This window comes from Ammospiza caudacuta, chromosome 1 (genome assembly GCF_027887145.1).
Source record: "Ammospiza caudacuta isolate bAmmCau1 chromosome 1, bAmmCau1.pri, whole genome shotgun sequence".
Classification (NCBI taxonomy): domain Eukaryota; kingdom Metazoa; phylum Chordata; class Aves; order Passeriformes; family Passerellidae; genus Ammospiza; species Ammospiza caudacuta.
Window position 1 is genome coordinate 72,738,674 of NC_080593.1, and position 19,641 is coordinate 72,758,314.

The 19,641-nt window shown below is 38.0% G+C and overlaps 1 protein-coding gene across 3 annotated transcripts in view; it reads left to right on the forward strand.

Moving 5' to 3' along the window:
* The window catches only part of PIGN (phosphatidylinositol glycan anchor biosynthesis class N), an 89,300-nt gene that overhangs the window by 43,150 nt on the left and 26,509 nt on the right, over positions 1–19,641 (forward strand). For all 3 annotated transcript variants that reach the window (XR_009274683.1, XM_058804125.1, XM_058804131.1), the window contains 7 exons: positions 5,553–5,631; positions 7,733–7,915; positions 11,169–11,305; positions 12,259–12,358; positions 12,471–12,563; positions 13,922–14,013; positions 15,727–15,838. Coding sequence is in view for 2 of the 3 variants with exons in the window: in XM_058804125.1 (XP_058660108.1) it covers positions 5,553–5,631; positions 7,733–7,915; positions 11,169–11,305; positions 12,259–12,358; positions 12,471–12,563; positions 13,922–14,013; positions 15,727–15,838 (796 nt within the window). In the remaining variant the exon portion in view is untranslated. The remainder of the gene's footprint in view (positions 1–5,552; positions 5,632–7,732; positions 7,916–11,168; positions 11,306–12,258; positions 12,359–12,470; positions 12,564–13,921; positions 14,014–15,726; positions 15,839–19,641) is intronic.

Sequence of the window (19,641 nt, forward strand, 5' to 3'; positions counted from 1 at the left end):
TGCATTTTGAAAATGGGAAAAATTGGCTTCTGGCCATTAAAATTCATGTAAATAGCTAATTTGGTGAGGTCCATAGAATTATAATAGCTTTCTTTTTCCTGATCATTGCCCCAGGTAACATCATGAACTCTGTATTGCACAGCAATTTCAACAGAAAGGAAATATCGTGGTTCCAGATTTTGATTTTTGAAATGTTTATTTGGTCAATTTTTTTCACATTTTGTTGAATGAACTTAAGTGTTTGCATCATTTGCCATTCGTTGTCTTTGTGGTTGTTTTTTTGCTGTTAATGAAGTGAGAAAGTTTTCTCTTATGCATTTTATTCTGCTCCTACAAGACTGTGCACAGTACTTTGAAAAGTAAACAGGAAGCAAGAAACAGGGGCATTACAAAGTTGGGTTCATTTGAGATTTCACTGTCACCAACATAAAGTCTCTGCACTCATGGGTTGCTAACTGGAGTGAATTTGTTTTAGAACAGAAATAAATGTGCAGTCATGTTTCTGCCACATTAATAGTGTTGAATGCAGACAGATCTGTGTTTCTACTCTGCCCTTACCCACCTGATGCTTTCTCAGGTACCATCCTGTTGATCACAGGCAGTTTAAAGGCAGCTCTCATGGGGGATTGCTTTTTTGAAGGCTGTTGTTGTACTGGCTCAGTTGCTTCTGAATAGCAGCCCTGCAAAAGCATCAGGCCTGTCTTACATCCGCTTTTTCAAGCTGGCATTTTGCCAGCAGTGGATCAAACTATTGCTTTGTGGATCCAAGCCAAAATAGTGGATCCTGTAAGTACTATTTCAGCTGCTTGCAGGGCTGCTGGAGTGGTTGCCTTCTCTGCTCTGAAGTATGGCCCTCTCACAGAGGGGTGTGGCAACAGAGTTTGAACATACTCAGCTGATTGTGTTGCTGGCAATTTTCTCCCATGGGGAGAGAGCACAGGGGCCCTGGCACCTGCCCCTCACAGTGTCTGGATGGCAGAGGCCTCGGATGCTCTGCAGGGTGGGTGGTGCCCAACTTTATCCTGGCTGATTTATTTCAGGTACCAGGGATCTTCTTTCTGGAGAAGAGGACAAGAAGCTGTAATTATTCAGCATTTTGGCAGATGTTGCTGGAGTTGTTTGGACGATGTCAGTCTGATGGCTCTTTTGTTGCTAACAATTCTGGAGTTAGGAGTTTCATAGCAAAGCACGCGAGAAGCTCTGCTTTATGTGGTGTTCAAAAGAAGATCACCTATACAAAATCCTGTCATGCTATATTCAAATGGCCTTGCTCCATCATGGGGTTGGCACAGGGGTCTAGGGATGTGTGTTCATATTCTTTAGCTTTTTAATTTTGCATCAACAGAAGGAGCAGGTGCTTTCCTCCCCATCTCCCAAATAGCCAGTATGAAAAAGATAGAAGACAGCTGAACAGCTACTTCTGATTTGCTGCTGGATAAGGGACATAGAAATGTGATCACCATCTTTTGCAAATCTTGCCACTCTCAAAGGGTTGTAGGATGTAAAGTATTTCCTTTTTTTCTGATGGAGAGAGTGAAAAGGCAGTGGTAGAAGGGTGTAGATATGCGTGAGCTGACATAGGTGCATGAGGTTTGTGAGTGTGTGTAGGTAAGCAGCTGAAATGAATTTGTTTTTATCTGACAATGAGCTAGGCAAAGATCTCTGTCTTTCTCTTGTATATTTCATCTATGGGTCTGTGGTGCTTCCTTGGCTTTCATTATTAAATTTGAATTGTTATAAGTGTCCAACTAATACAGACATGAAGGGGTTACTTTTTATAGCAGAATTCTGGAAAATGTACTGTGCAATAAAATTACATATCTTTACTGAAATAACTAGGCATAATGAAACCAACAAACTAGCAGTGGTGGATACATATGTATTTGCAAGGCATCTCCTTCTGTTCTGAGAGGTTTTATTTCCTGATTTGTCTGCAGCATGCTACCTATGCCGTTGGGGATGTAATTTCTGTAGTGTGATGATAAACAAGACTCATTGGCCAAAGAGAGATCCCTTTGACATTGCTATGGTGAATGTACTTCATCACAGTCTTGTTGTGAGTTGCTGTCAAATAGCTTAGCTTAGATGAAGCATGAATGATGTGCTGGAAAGATTAATTTTGTCAGGTATACCTATGACAGGGGTAACTAACATCTCAGAAAGGAGAGTTTACAAGCACTTGCATGATTAGCCCAATCATCTTGTTTCATAATTAATTATGCTTATTCATGGATGAAGCTGTGATTTCTCTCTGGAACCAGGAAGTTAATCTCTGATAGCCATAATGAAAAACTCTTCCAGAACCACCATCATTTTCTGTGAAGAATGTAGTCTTAAGTCTTTAGAATCCTGATAATATTGTGAATGCATGTTTGTTTATAATCTATGTGATCATGGAATTCTTGTTTTTTCTTTCAAGTTAAACTGCTGAGTACTACCCTTTTCAGTGCATGTGTTTTTCAATCCTTTTAAGAAAAGGAGGACAGAGTTGAGTCCACTGACCGAATTCTCTTTGTGTGTGCCTCTTAATAGGATAGGTATTTTTGTGTTATGGAAAAAGTCCTCAGATTTTACTAGGCAAAACTATTCATCTTGAATTTGTTAGAATTGGATTTTGATGGTGGATAGCTGGCAAGAGCATATACACATACACCCTAGTTTTCCTTCTAGAATTGAGAATATTTCTAATAATGATCAGTAAATTCACTTCATTGCTATTAATTGCATGGATATGTTTATTAAGTGACCTTGAGAATAGGTTGACATTTGCTAGTGCCTCTGGGATGCTCTGCAACAGGGAAAAGCTCTGATCAGTTTATTATTTCCTAACATTGTCTTCTGCTGGAGACCTTTAAAATAGTTTAAGTTAAAATCAAGTGATGCTACACACAGATCAAGCTTTAACTTCTCAGATTTAAATTTTCTCTGTGGTCTTGGTTTTTGGTAAGTCTTGTAGATTTTATAGAATCACCATTTCTGAAGTCCATGAGTTTTTTCGTGGGCAACTTTCCACTTCTGTTAATGGCTCATATTTGTCTATGCTTTCTGCTACATCTAGATTTCTTTTAAATCTCTCATCTACTTTGTCAGCTTCAGGAAGTGAATCAGTATCCTAAATGGATGATAATGGTGACCTATGCCCATTCTTGAATTGATGAATTATCAGCATATTTGATAACCTTTTTAAACTGGTAAAAAATACAAAAAATATTTAATAACTTCTTTTCTTTTTTGTTTAATACAAAGATAAAAAACATCTTAAGATGATAATTCCTTGCATTTTCATAGTAATATATGAATAGTCCTTAGTTTCTGGTGAATTCATAAATTTTACAAAAGCAATTGTTAGACAATTGTAAATGCAACCTCTTGAAAATTATGTATATGGAAGTAAGGTAATTAGTGTGTTATGATGTTAGCTATTGAAAATTAACAATGCACCTGCTAATGGTTACCCAGTTTGACAAAATAATTGCTTTCAGTGTTTGACTTAGTCAAAATTTTACTGTTTGAAAACCCCGTTTATTCTGTTACACCATCCATGTACAGAGATCCTAGGTGCTGTCCTCTAAGAAGGAATAGGTAAAGACTATTGTTCATTAATAATATAAGGATTCAGTGAGAATAAAAGGATAATAAGTGGGTTATAGCTAAATCTTACCTAAAAGCTAAGATATCTTTTATTTTTTCCTCCCCCTGTTTTTTTTTCCTCTCCTACTTTTCCTCCTCCCATTATTACACATGGTGAAATTCCCATCTTGAGTGGATGTTTTGCTCCCTTTCCCCTACCAAACAACTTAGCAAAATCTGAAAGCCACAGATTTCCTTGAGGCAGGGCCTGGGGTCTGGTTTGCCTCCTTTAGGTGCTGTTTCTAATTGTAGCCCTCAGCCTCTGGAGGTGTAAGGTTGGCTTCCATAGAGATGTATCATGAATGTGCAGAAACAACCAACATTCTCTTTGCTATTTTTCAAGTCTGGTTTCTAAAATCCTCTGTTTTCCCCTTAAAGTTAAGGTGATCAAACTCTTACCATGACCTTGTGATTATCTTGTTATCCCTTTTTCCTTTTCCATGGGACCTCTTTCCTCCTACTTGTTTATACATACCACCCTTCAATTCTTTTCTAGATTGAAGAGATAAACATTTTCTTGATACAGGGTACTACTCTACAGGTAATACTCTTCTCAAAAGTAAGGTTAATTGCTGTTCCAATTATTCAGTGTTTTGGAAGATTCCTGCATGATACTGCTCTGCTCTGAACTTAATGAAATAGCATCACAATATACCAGGATGTTACTACTACTAAAATCCAGGTTGTTCAGGCACAGAATACTTGCAATGTATTTCATGGCTCAAAGGATGGTGTGTATGTATTGCTGATGTATCTGTTAAGTGCTGTATCAGCCTATAGACTGGGTTGTAGGCAAAAGTGATTGATGGCTGTTTGGGAGCTGCAGGAATGAGCATTTCCATGCAGTAGCTGCTTGAAATCAAGACCTGCCCCTGTGGTTCAGCTGAGTGACCACATGGGCAGCTGCTGATGATTTAAATGGTGGGAGTGACCTGATTTGGTACTGCCTGAAACATGAGGTGGATGGTTGTGAATGAGGCATGGGAAGAGGCAGGAGGCAGGCAGGCAAGCAACTGGGTTATCTTGTGCCATGGATGTTGAGAGCTGGTGCTGTGCCACTGCCATGTGTGAAGGGAACCTGCAGTATGAATTCCCTGGCTGTCAGAGAGCTGTGGCCCATGGGGATTTGCTGTGGTGCCAAGAACAACAGAGAATGTGTTATGGTTTATAACTTATCCATATAACTTATGTGCCTTATAACTTTTCCAGGGTAGGTCTGGGATTCTCAGGCCTGCTGCTGTTCCTAAATGGAAAGAAAATGGTACAGGAGAAACAGCTCCTTCTCCCTTCATTTAGTGGAGTTTGGTTGACTGGCTTTTTTGTCCTGGTTGCTGCTTTCTGTAAGGGAAGAATGGTAGCAGTTGTTTAGGCTGATGATCAGATTCATCAAAATCCAAGAGATTTTTATCACTGACCTCAGTGTAGCCAGGTAACTGTTATCCCCTGCTCAGCTAATAGCTCCTTGAGTAACAGGAGACATGGTCATACTTTTCAAAGAGAAGATTGTTAGGTGTCATCTACTGTTAACATAGAATGTGAGCAAATCACTCAGTGCTGTCTTATCAACTGCTTACAGCCATATTCAAGTCAATTAAATTGCTTAATTTTTCTATGTGCCATGCTTCCTGTCCAGAGCAGTGGTCAATAATAATGCACAAGGGAGATAGTTCTCAGCAGTATTAGATGGGATCAGCTACATTAATGTCTATTAATGCAGCAATTTTGAGATAAGTTAAAAAGCAGCTGTGTTGACACATGTGAAGATGAATGCAGAGGAATAGATTAGTCTCAATTACCTAATTGCTTCTAATGATGTTCAGAATATATTGGTTTCATTACAGAATAATTATTTTAATTGCAAAGTTAATTTTTTCTGTTCATGAAAAGGAGAAATGTTAATATCTCTTTATACTGTTGTACAGACCACTTTCTGCTTCTGAACAGATCAACTATTTAAAAAAAATAAGACTGTATATTGAGCAGCAGAAGTACGATGAAGCGGTAAGTCTGGTTTTGCTATGTGTCGATATTTTTTTTTTCTTTAAATTGAAATTAACAGAGAAGTAAAACGTTTTTGTCCTTATGATACACATTTCATTAACTCAAAACCCCACTGTAAGTCTTCAAAATTTTACAATTTTGTACCAATTGTAATAAACAATACTGACATGTTGTGTTTTTTCTCAAACTGTTTGCTGCTATTTCATAGTATAATGACACACAAGGCGTGTTTTTATTTTCCACACTAGAAAAGGATAAATTGAGAGATAAACTGAGGAATGTAGTTCATGTTTGCACTACTTAAGACTGCTTGTTTCATGAAAAAAGCCTGGTATCTTGCCCCATCATGGATCCTGCTTTATCTAATCTTTTTTTTTTTTTTTTTTTTTACCTGACCCAGCTGTGCTTGGTTTTACTTTCACATTTCAGTGTGTCAGACTGGCAGCCATACATGGAATTATGCTTCTCAGTTCCAGTATTATTTTCCTAAGCATTTGCCAGCACTCACTGTGTGGTGGGGTACTTGATGGGTGCAGTTCGCCAATGCTTGTATTCTGATGTTCACAGAAAGAATTTGTAGAGTTAAATGATACCAAGAAGTCTTTCATTTTAACAGATGTGGTTTGGTCATTGACATCTATGTTACAAAGTATGAAAATATTGATTACGTAAGATTATATTTAACCTGCCAGGCGCAAGGAAGACTTCCATTATGGTTTAGGGTTCAGTTCTTTTTTCCTAATATGATTCTTGGGGCAATAAATTACAATTTTTTGCACAGGACAGGTAAATCTATTTTATGCCTTTTTACTTGCTTTGTTGTAAATTGGAAACCGTTCAGCTTAAATAACTTGATCTGTTTCTTTTTGGTTTCTTAATACTTCTACTTAGCTGTCACATTTACTGACAGGAGATATTTTATGCATTTCAGGAGTAGAACTTTTGATTTTGTATTGTTGCTTATATGTAAATTTTACTGCTTGTTTGAGTGCTCCAGGTGTTCAAGTTCACTCTTGATCACTCACCCATCAGACTTGTGCCTGTGCCTTGGTTATCCTCAGCATCCTGTATTGCAATGAAGAAAGGGTTCTTCCATTCCTAGAACTTGGGGTTTGCATGATTGTTTGCCTGAACCTTGCAACTCTTTGCATTGCAAATATGCACTCAGAATTGTATAGAATAGAAGGATTGTATAGAATAGATGCCTTTTGGGGTGAGTTTGCCTACTGGCAGACTTGTAGTTTCTTCAGTAGTTGCTGTACCTTTTCCTGAGTTTGTTTTTGTTGAATCTCAGTTGAATACCTGCACATATAAGAAAGCTTCGTTGTGTAGTCATTGTTCACCTTGTTACTGTGCTCTTCCAAATTGTGTGGATGAGCTTCCCATCTTTGGGTAAATCACAGCACACCCAAATGGCACAGTGGGAAAACCCACGGTCTTTATTATGGTGTCTCCCCAGTGGAGGTATTGTGTGAGGGGTCCTGTGATTAGACTGGGTACAGCCCTTCTTGTTTCCAAATGATTTATGTCCTGAGAGCTACAAGCAGCTGCTCTGTAAATGCATCTGGGACTCCCCTTTAGTCTCTGAGTTCACTGCTGGTGCTCGTGGTATCAGGTACTACTGAAGTGGAGGTCATCAAAACCCAGGCAGGGAATACTTCAGGCTATGGAGAGTGACCATGTTTCAGCTGCATCCATAATCCTCCCCCTGTGTAAATGTGCCTTCGGGAGCACATGACTGATTTTTAAGGGGATAATTTACACTGGAGTGTGTAGGGTCAAATGCTTGTGGGAAAGTCAAATGGATGCTTGGTAGCAAGTGATGTTCAGGGTGTGCTGTCTGTGTGGCATTCACCTTCTAACCAGCCATGGCCAGGGAGGATGGTGATGGAGCCAGGTGATGGCTGATTTGGTATCCAGCAGGAGTCCCAAGCAGTGTGCACTGCAGCAGTTGGTGCTGGCCAAAACACTGTCCCTGAGCATGGAGAGGACACATGTGCCAGGAGTGGTAGAGCTGCTGGAGCTCCAGTTGCTGTCAGGTTGATTTGTGGAATGGGGAGCTCACACTCTTCTGTCACTTAAATGTTTTGTCTGCCTCCAGATATCTCTGTGCAAAACCCTGATTAACCTTGCTTTGGAAGGCTTGTCTTACTACCACACCTATGATAGATTATTCCTGGGTCTGAGCATTGCAGTGAGTTTTGTGGGCTGGACAACTTACGTGATTTTGGTCATTATCAAGGCCCATACCAATTTGACCAAGACTGTCCCAGCTAATAAAAAGGTAAGTTTGAAGCATTCAATTATTTTTTTCTATCAGTTTTCAGTATTACATGTATGCTAAGTGACTGTGTGCAGGATAAATTGAATACCTTATACTTCTTTTGACTTAATGTGGAAACTGGCAAGCTGTTGAGTTTTCCAGCTGCTATGAATCCTCTGTGGTGTTGCTGTTAAGTCCAGTGATTAGGATCAGTATTCCTAAGATGTGTAAGTCTGAGTGTGCTGCTTCAGTTTTTCTTTCTACAGCTGTCCATTTAAGATGCTAATGCAAGTGTGAGAAAATATAGTGATTTAAAAGTATTAAAAGATCTGTATTTAACTGGGTTTAGTTTTCCCAGGTTTAATTTTCAGTATTAACAGCTCACTGTTGTAATAATAATTGTTTGGAAGAATATAGATTTCAGTCTTCCAGTTTCATTGATGGTTCTTAACTGTAAGGCCAAAAAAACCCACAGCATGTAAATAATTTTATTCCTTCCCTCTTTGGTAATTTTATATCTCTTCTCAGAAACTGTGCAGTCCAGTCATGGCATTTTTAAAATGTGTAGCCTGTTTTGATAGCAGGTGAGCTGTGGTTTCACAGAATAGTGTGCTCTCTTGCTTTTTGTGATTTGCAAGTGTGCAGAAGACCTTAAAGATGAAGGAAGCTCTTTTTGACTAGATTATTATGGTTTGATTTTTCACAAAGTATAAAATCCTAAGAATTTATTTTCAGTCATTTGTCACAAAAAGAGAGACGTCAAAAAGGTGAATAGGCAAAAAGGTAGCATTTCACTAGAGAGGGGTTAAAGCATTTGTGGTGAGGGGAAATTCTCTCAAACTTCAAGCATTTGTTTCAGAATAAAAAGAATTGTTTTATTTTGTAATGTAGATGAGAGTGAACACTCACTTAACATCTTTACTGTCTTCAATATGTTACTCTGAGAAAATTCCTATCATGTTATCTTGAACTTTTTACTACTGGCTGAAATGAGATAGTGTTGACCTTTAGTGAAAATGCTCAAACAAAATTAAAGTGGAAAATATTCATAAGTGCTGTACTGCATAATTTAGTTTTCCTTTCATCAAATAACTGAGAGGAAATAATCCAGAATGCATGTAATTTTAGATACAAACAAAATAATTGCAATTAATAGGCTGAATATCAGGCATATTAATAACTACATTAAGGAAAAATTTGCATTCTTAGTTGACATTGATTTTAATTTCATATATTGATTAACTTGTTGAAGACAAATTTAATGCTAGAGACACTGGCAGAAAAAAGAGATCTTAGTTCTTCGTCTATAGAATTTATTTTTCTTCAGTTTTCATAAGAGGCCCTTTTCTGTAGGAACCTTATTTAGTGTTCCTAAATACTTAGAGAATCACAATGTGAGGCTAATGCTTCATATAGGGAGGTTATTTGGTTTATAGCTTATATTGAAGCACCTTAAAGAAATTTGCTGAGAGACTAATCTACCATTGACAAATAGTCTCCTGCAAAACACACCCTTATAAAATCAAGAAGCTTCTGAGTAATGAAACTGCACATCCTGTATATATCATCTTTAAAAGTTTTTGGCTTCTTATGCTGTGTATGAAAAAACACCTTTTTTTTTTTTCTTTTGGGGTAGAATGTTGTTTTGCCTAGCAAGAAGTATAACCTTTAAATTTATTTTAAATATTCACAGAATTGCAAATCTCTTTTCCACTTTCAATGCATGACTGACTATATTGGACTCTATAGTATTTGTGTCACTATGTGGAATAAAATGTTGATTGTGTGTGTTTACTCATTCAGTGATAAATTATACTGTGTGCATATCATATATATGCATATTCATTCTGCCTATATGTCAGCAAATGTAAAATTTAAAACTACTAAAGCAAAATTGCCCTAGGTCAGCTTTCTATATGAGTTATCTTTTCTTAGGCTAATGGTATATCTTGCAAAAGATCTATTTTAAAAATAATTTAGAACTTGCATTTGCTGTCATTTTAGATCAAGGCAGTTGTACATCAGTTACAGGGAGGGGGAGTCAGAAAAGATGTTAATCCATCTAGGTGAACTGTGAGCTGATTGTCTTCTTCTCAGCATATTTAGCATAGTTGTGTATCTGTCTACCTAACTCTTTCAAAAAACTAGCAGTTGTGTAAAAGAAAGCAGTGTCTGTCATTACCTACACTAAAGCTGCCTTTGCTATGTCAAGTTGTAATACGAATAAAATAGTTTAAAATAAACTTGTACATTATCTTCCCTTACTAGTGATTCTTCTGATATTTGAATGTCCCTGAATAGGGAAGAATAGTTCAATGACCAGATAAAAGGCAGATGCAGAGTGACTGTTTAATGCTACTCTTTGTACAAACAGGGGATTTCTGCTGATGGTTAAGGACTGACCTGCCTATCTGAGATAACCCATTTGAAAATTTTCCTTCTCTCTTTGATGTTTCTCCTTAAGAGTGTTCTCACTTTGAGAATATGTACTCCACAAAACACAATGTCCAATCTTGTATCTATTTTTTTTTTCTAAGAAAAGCCCAAAGCAGTACCTGTAGGTTAAGATGAAATATCAAAGGAGTTGTAGCTATGCTACCTTTTAGGGCCATGCAGCACTAGTCCTCTGGTGTATTTTGAAATTGTGGGTTCTTTGAGGAAGGAAGTTTCTCCTGTGGAATGTTAGTCACATGCCTCCTTGTAACTGTTCCTAGATCCTGAATAGCAGTGGGGTTTTTTCTGGTAGGAGTTAATGCTTAATATTTTAATTTAATTAGTTCTCTTACAAATGTCTCAAGCAGGAAGAAGAAATGTGCTGATGGAATTTTCATTAAATGCTTTGACTGTAAGGCTATGAACTTGAACTCGATGGGTTATATTCTCATTAAGTCTGTTTCTAGAATCTAAATTTGAGATTTCTTTTTCCTAAACCCCTTAGCATCTCTGGCTTCAGATGGATTCCAAGTATCCATTGAACGTAAATGACATTGCATATATTGGGCTTCCAGATTGTACAAGTATGTCTTTCCCATGCAGATTTTACTCCAGGACCTTATGAATAGACACATTTAGAATTAGATCTTCAAATCCTGCTGTTTTTTTTTTAATCTGGCTGACAACTTTGTCTAGAGTTGTGTAGAGACACATGGCAGCTTGTGTGGCTGTGTTAAAATAGCATTTGTTTTACTGTGTAACTAACAAATGAAAAATAGAGTGTAGTTTAAAGCATTTTATTGCTGTTAAAAGACTGTTTGTCCAAATGTTTGTATTTCAGAAATCTACTGTTCTTTTCTATGGTTTTGCCTCTGCTGGAATGATAATAACTTTTTTCCTGTTGATTCAAACATGTCCTTGGACATACTATATATACTGTCTCTTGCCAGTGCCAGTATGGTATGCAGTTGTCAAAGAGTAAGTAAAGAATGCAGTTTATTACTACTGTTTTATAAGACCAACTCTGGGCTTCCTTTTTGTAGAGAATTAAATTTTTTCCCATAAATTTGGGAGAAAACTTCATTAAGTGTTTCCTGAGACATTCCAAAGGACTCTGGTTTATATTTCAGCTGACATAACGAGTAGTGTCCAAACTGACTGATACAGTTGCCAATTCTAGAAGATATCTTTTCTATTAGCAAAAATACATTAAGCTATTGCCATAAAAACATAACTTTAGTACTGTTGTAAAAGAGTGCTAAAATCTTTGCAAATACCTGTAGCAGCTGCCTTATTTTGCAAAATGATCCTGCAAAGTGTCAAGTCTGTGGAATGCCAGCTACTGCTAGTCATGTTGAGGAATGTGCTCCCATATTGAAATATATTTGTCTTGTTTGGGTCTCCTTTTACTCCAGGCCCAAAAATGCTTGTTATCTTTAGATTCCTTTTACTTTCTTGATCTACTGGCAATTTGTAGATACCAACTCAGTATTATTCAGAGAAAATGAGACCAACAGCTGTTAGATAATGAGCTGTCTCATAAAGCACAGGAAAAGCTAACAAGGAAGGTTTTTCTCTCTCTAAAGCTTCTGAATGTTTCATCAGTTATGACAGACATTAAGCACAACATAACCAAAAATATTCATGTACTCAGAGTCAGTTTGGGTAGTGAATAATCTGAAGCTTGTCCAAACACTGGCAAAGATGTGCCAAATATGGGAGGAAAAAAGCTGGAGGATTTTATAGTAGATTTTCTATCTAGTAAAACTGGACAGAAGTAGCATCTGGCCATCAACCATGGGGTCTAGGCAGGACCAGCAATACCTCTAATGTTTTTTGTGCTCTGACCCCATTCTTGCCTTAAAAGGTAAGATGCTACACTATTTCTGTTTTTTTAAATGCATCTTATCTTGTTCTATCATTTTGAACAGAATTCCTGTCATTCAAGACCTTGCCACAAATGTTTTGTCGCTTCATCTTGGTCAATCTGCAGGATTCCTCTTGGTTTGTATACTGGGAATTGAAATACTAGTAAGTATTTTATCCTTACATATCAACAGGGTATCTAATTTCTTGTATTCTTCCTCTTTGAGGAATTAATGTGTTTGATTTTCAGTCCTCTCTTGGATTTTTTTTTAATTAGGTCTTCAGCTTTTTCTACCGCTCTGCGCTTACTGTTGGCCTTCTTGTCTTTGCTGGCTGGCCAGTGATCACACAGCTGTGGATTCAAGCTAAGGTATTGCATTGCTTTGGTGAACAGCTGGATTGAATCCTTAGGATTTTGGGAGTGCTTTGGAATGCTTATTCGGTTATGCTCTTTTTCTGATCTCTGTCATAAGCTGCATGTAGCAAAGCCAGGGAATTTAAGATGATCTGAATGGATCTGTTGTACAGCAGAAGTAATAAGAGTTGCTTAAGAGTTTTGAGGTATCTGTTTTGAGGTATCTGAGGTATCTATATTTAGCTATCAGTTTTCTGTTGTTGATGACTAAGAAATGCTTGACTCAATCATATGAATGCACATCATTTATCACACTGTTGCAGTGACTATGGTGTTTATGTGTATGATTGGTGAAAGTGTCACCCTTTAACTAATATGATAATTTATTAGAAAAAAATATTGAAGATAATGGAAAGGCAATTGTCAACTCATTATTGTCTGCAATCAGCTGGGACACACTGTTCCTCAGAGGCAGCTTTCTGTGTTGTTTTTCCTAGGAAAAAACCTCCACCTTCATGAAGTGGCATGATATTAAATTTAAGAGATGTTTCTTGTGTTCATTGCTCCCAACATCTCTTATTTCAGGGGATACCTAAAACCTAGGGTTCTGGGATGGAGAAAAGGAGTCAAATTGCTAAGTCTTGGTCTCCAAAAACTGCCAAGATGGAGGCTTGTATTTGTTTAATTTACCATTTTTTGTTCTAGTTGAATAATCAAGTAACTTGTCTTAAAGCTGGATATGCACAGATGATGTTTTGTAGTGTGAAATTTCCTTTCAGGAATATGAATTTTACTTGAGCTTGAGAAATTTACATGACACAGCTCTTAATATTTTTAGTTATATAAAACACCTGGGATATGTTGTTTTTTTTTCATCCTAGCAAAGAGTTTCAGGAACTACTTAATTGATAATGGTGGCTAAATGGCATATAGATGCAAAGACTGGATAATGTTACTGTATTCTCTCTCCATGCTGATGAATTAACTGCTGTATCCTTCGGAGGTATTAGTTTTATGCCTTCCTTCTAGAAGGCCACTTGTCAGATTTCTGGTGCCTGCAATGTGTGAAGGCCGCACTTTGAGAAAGTGCTTATAAGTGTAAACTTGGCTTTAATTATCATTGTCTTTGATAGGATTTTGACAGCTATATAAATGAAATTCTTTTCTCTATTAAATTGAAGCTCTGTAATACCGATGACACCATGGCCTCTTTGGTTCTTTGTTTGTTTGTTTGGGGTTTTTTTAGCTAATTTTACTCCTTGGTGATGCAGGGTCTTTGCTTATGGGAGATGCTAGTAGCTGTTAGCAGTTCACTGAAATATTTCTTTATGAGTAGACAATTGTCTGTCCACATGACCTCCTTCTTCTTTTAGACAAAAGCATTGATCTGGACTCTCCTGTGTGTGCTCCTGGCAATATTTCCATTAATGCCTGTTGTAGGAAGAGAACCAAACATTCCTCTGGTGTAAGAATCTCATCTTGTTCTTTAAATTTTTTATTCTCCCTTTGATTCAAAATTTAGGCTGCCTTTTGGTATTTGTGAGGAATTGCATTACTGAAAGCTGGCTGAGACAGGAGTTGAAAGTCAGAGTTTAAATAACATGATGATAGAGACCCCAGTTATTCAGTAATAAGAGTGAGAATAGACTTTTAATTATTTTGCTACATCCATTTGGTCTTTATGTTATTCTGTAATTTCTTGTCAAGGGAAACACTCCTCACAACACAAAAATGTGCACATTTTACAGGAAAATAAAGGAGATCATTAAAGGAGAAGCTTCAGTGGGGTGTAAATATGGTCAACAGCACTATCATAAATTAAGAAGAATTTAGTTAAAAGCCATATACTTTTGATGGCATCTTTCAGAATTTGTCCACCCAATTTTGAATAGTCTGTCTTTGGATAGCGCTCTGTGAGATATGAGATATTCAGGGAAATAAAACAAACAGGGTAGGCAGAGCTCTCTTCTTCCTCTGTGTTTCCTGTGTCTCTTCTTTTTCCACTTCTGCTTCTCTATGCCGAGTCTTCTTTTCTGGTATTGCTTGTCTGATTTTCTAAAGTTGTTGTTTTTTATTGTTTTTCTAGTACATCTCTATCTGTCCCTCTCCTCTTGTGAGCCACTCTTTGGTCATAGGAGCATTCTCTCATATCTGGATGCAATCCAGGTGGTTGGCCTGAAGGGTTTGGCTTATGGTCTCTTTGTAGTTACTGCAGAAAAAGTGAATTGACCCTAGGATGCAATGGCTCCTGCTGGCTGGTAGAAGATGTCATGCCTCAGCAGAGCCAGGATGCCTGGTCCTCAGTGAAATATGGGATTTGAGCAGCAATATGTGATTGCAGGTAGAATTATGAGCCCAGATATTTCCAAGATTATTGACGTTCTCCTTCAATATTTTCTACTGTTTTAAATCTACCTTTGAAAACCCTTCTTAGTCTCATTCCTTGTGCACATTAGAAATATTCAGCACATAGAAATATTCAGCATTTGCCTTGACTGTCTTACAGCCTCTCAGCTGTATATACATATATATGTATTTCTGCTGGTCCAAACTGAAGCTTTTTTATTCTTTAGAATATATGTGCACAGCTTAGAAATCGAAATGGAATTAAATTACCTACAGATCTTCCTCTCCGACACCTCTTTATATTCACCTTGCCCAGGCTGTATCTTTCTGTTTATTCTTCTGATACAACATTTTACCTTTGTACCACTGTGTTTGTCTGAAACTTTTCAAGGGAGTTGTGAAGCTGGAAAGGTTTGAAGCAGCAATTAAAAGTAAATGTGACGCTTCAGGATATTGCAGATAAGTTGATACTGGGGGAGAAGATACAAGAGGGAGAAATCAAAAAGCCAGTGAGAAATAGGTGTTTCCGTTCTTGGGCAGTGGTACTGTCAAGTCAGGGCTTTTTAGTACATTAATGAAACTTGTATGGTAGGAGCAGGGAGCTCCTGAGTCAGCTCAGGCATAGAAAGGAAACGTGGGGATGAAAGCAGGGCTAGATAATGCAAGAGGAACCTGGAGGCACTGAATATTCAGGAGAGATTAGGAAACCCAAAACGCTCCTGGGGTTGAATCTGGTGTGGAATGTCAAGTGCAACAAGACAGTGTACGGTGGCAAAAGAAATTTTTGATTATGTTTTCTGAGATTTTATTGTTCTTTTGTTTGTTTTTGCAGAACAGCAGCTGGTTTGCTGACCATCTTGATATCTTTATTCTTGTTGACATCTCTTTGTAAAAGTGAAAATAAGTACAGAGATAATGAAGATCTGAAAGTATATTTTTATCAGGTCAGTTGTTACTTTTCAATAATTCTGAATGTTAGAGGGTTTTTATGTGCAAATTTTTACTTTCCTTCTAAGAACATATTTCTACCAAGGCCACAGTTTTCAAGAAAAAAAAGATTGTTCCTAAGAGTTTTCTCCTTGGCTATTTCAAGAGGACCATGTGCACATACTTAAATATCATCATGCTATGTTCCCAAAAGCCCATCCTGTCCATAATTATATTGCTTGATATATCAATGTGCATATAGATTTTGATGCTCTGCTTGGAGAGCTTGTTCTGCCTTTGGTCTGTGTATATCACTTGCAGTGACCTTTGCAGTAGTTGCATGTGCACACTTGGGCTTGCTGGTTTGGGGGGCTGACCTAGTTCTAGTTTCTGGCTGTAGAAGAACAATGTGAGATTGACATTGAGCTGGTTTTCTGTTGGTTAAGTTTTCTTTCAGGTGAATTATATCTTTGTGAAATAGGTAGGTTTTTTTCATGCTTGGAGCTAATTAAGTTCTAGAGAGCTTTAAGATTCTAATAATACCTTGCATGCCTGCTGTCCTCTTTTTTTCTTTTTTTTTATCTCAACCTATTACAAGATAATAGTTTTATTTCAGGAACAGCCTTATCTGTTATGATTTAAGTGTGTGCTGGAGTTCCTTGCTGAGCAAAGCAATGCACTCATTATATCAGTGATTTAGGTATGGAGCTCAGATTGGTTGAAAAGAGGAAGGGAAAGAGTAATGAATGCTTAAAGTGGCTTTAGCAGCTTAGCATGAATGCATGTCAAATATGGTGTGATGTCTCTTAATTTTTTCAGCCTTCATGCGGAAAAGAGATGTCAGTTCCTTTCCTAAGCATTTAAAACACGAATTTCCAGTATACACTCAGCAATGGATTTCTTGCTGGAAAAAACTTACCCTGGGTGGGGAAGTGAGGGAGCGGCCCAGTAGGCGGCTGGCCAACCTCAACTCACCACACAGCTGCTGCAGCATCTCATGATGATGAAGAAATTGGTTTATAGTGAAAAAGTAATGCCAGACTATTCTTGAGCAAACGTAGAGAATCAGGAAATTCACTCACAGAGTGATACTTAATTAGAGGAAAATGTTCTGCCTGCTTATTCCTGAAGTAACGTCTTCATTTTTCTCCCAACTTTTAAGATCATCATAAAGTTCCTCAAATTGCCTCTTACTCAGAAGATATTTTACAGTAGTGACATTTAATTACTAGTCCCTATTAGACTTTTGTTTCAGTACCTTAATTGGGAATGGAAAATATGGGATCCACCATTCACATTTCATGTAAGGAAAGGATTGGGAGGTGAGATTATTCAGATGTAGAGCGATAAAAGGACATTACAGAGGTATTCTATGTGTTTCTAAATAGATATCTTGTTTTGAGGTTAGGTTGCATTTAGTTGCTTTGAAATGTACAGGAATACAAAAGGAAAATGCTTGTCAGAATACTGGTTTTTCTAGTCAATGAAATTCCCTAATTCTACTTTTATATTTTGCTTTGAGTTGGACCTTTCAGTGGGAATAGGAAGGGGTAATCTTCAAAAATGCTCATTTTGAGATCCTGAATTTTGATTATAGCTCCCAGGCAGTTTTGAAGGTGAGATGAATCCCCTAGTCAGGAGAAAATACCTATTTTGCTGTCACAAATGGTGATCAGGCCACTGGCATTCAAATAGATAAGCACACTCAATCAGATTCCTGCTCTGCATCTGACAAGGGATTTCTTAAAAGTAGGTTTTGCAAGTTCCCCATAAGTGGTGTTTGGAGGCAGTCATCAGAGGTTATGCCTTCCTCTGATAACGCTGTTACTTAATGTTTGGAGTCACTGGTGAATTAAACCTAAGCCAGCCTCAACAATTGTTTGATTCTCTGATCTCTGAGAGGTCATTAAGGCTTTAGTAATGATGAAACCAGGAGCCATTCATAATCCATCAGCTAGACTGCTGCAGTGCTTACTGTATAACCTAATTGTTGCTGGAAAGAGCACCGCCTTCTCTTTGCCATCTGTTTCATAGATGGTGTCCAGTTTCTGCCACACCACTGAAAATTTGCTGTTTTGATTGATTGATAATGTTGAACCAAGTTATTATTCCCAGGATGCTTGGACTTCATGTGTGTCCAAGGTGGTCAGTTGATTAGTTTCCTCCTCTCAATTAGAATTATAGAATAATTTTGGTTGGAAAAGACTTGTAAGATCAAGTCTAACCATTAACCTAACACTGCCAAGATCAGCACTAAACCATGTTCCTAAGAGCAACATCTTCATGCTGTTTAAAATAGAAGTGAACAGTAGGAATCCATGTCATTCTGGTGGAAGCAGGGGACAGGAGGGGTGTTTTCAACCAGCCTGTGCCCAGCTGATGATGCTGGTTCTCCTGCCATTCTCCCTATGGGTCCTTAAGATGTTTGATGCTTAGGAGAGCTCCCAGCCAGAGCAGCTGGCAGTGTTGGGACTGCAGGTGTCACCGCTGGTTTCTTCTTTGTAGCAGTATGACCTGCAGGTATGGGTATCTGAGACCTGCTCTTAAGTTGTTCAGGAATTGTCTCTGAACATCAGAGAGGGTTGTGAAGGATGAAGGGAGACAGATTCTTAGCTTAGCTCAGTTTGCCTCTCCAAGTTACTTCTGCTCAGTTCCACCTCAGTCCTGGAGGTGTTGGTGAAAGCCAAGACCAGTTTGAACATTACTTAAAATGTGAACACAGATTCTCAAAAGCACCTGCTGAGCCCTTCCCTGGACACTGACATAGATTTAGCAGCAGTTCCTTGTGCTTATTAATGTTCCCAGGCCATCACAAGTCTTCCAAGGCACAGGATATATTACAGAGGGTGACACAAAGTTAGTGCAAAGTGACTTCACCAGTGTCTAGGGGATATCGGAGGAATTACCAGAGCTCATGACACCAAACAGAACTTGATAAGATATGTCAAAGGGTCTGAATACAGCAAAAGTGTCCAAATTAAACATCAGAAGTCTAAAATTGCCTGAGCTTTTGGATGTCTAATGTTTTGACCTTGTTTATTGATGTCACAGAGAAATACAAGGTACATGTTCTTGTGGCTTGGAATGAAATAGAAGCAGCAGATACTGAGCACCTGTGAAACTTGTCAAAAAAGAACGCTGGTGCTAAATGTATCATCTGGGCTGATCCCAGTAGGTATCACTGCAGTCTAGCAGGGAAATAGCAGCTATTCATATGGTACACAGTGATGGATGTGAATGGTGTAGTTGCACTAAAAAGCCACGACTGCAATTACATCTGGTAATGCAGTTTTAAAGCACATGTTTGCAAAGTACTGTGCATGCTTGATTTGCCTTTTAGTGGAACTGCAGAGTTGTGAATAAATAGCAGTAATTGAAAATTTGGCTCAAGCATTTCCTTGGATAATTGTCACCTTTCAAAAATAACTGACTCATGGGGTAATTTTCAAAAGGTTCTTTGCACGTACTTGATGACTGAATGGTGTCTCTTGAATTAGTAAAAGAAAAAACCTCTCCAACTTTTCTACTTCTGCAAGGCTGAGGGCTCTGCTTGAGGTGGTTCAGTCAATTCGGTTGGGGGGCAAAAAACCCAGCAGCTTCTTTCCATCCCATAAAAGCCACCTCTAAGTTGTTCTGCTGCTGCTTCACTTCTTCCAGGAACCTTCCCCTTCTCCCTGTACCTGATTCTGCAGCAAAGCCAAAGGCTCTGCTTGTTCTTTGTGGCTGCTGTTTGAGGACAGGTGCCCCTTGAAGGACTGGGGGCATGTGTTTTCTGTGGTTTGCAGGAGTGTTTAAATAATTACTGTTGACAAGGAGCAGA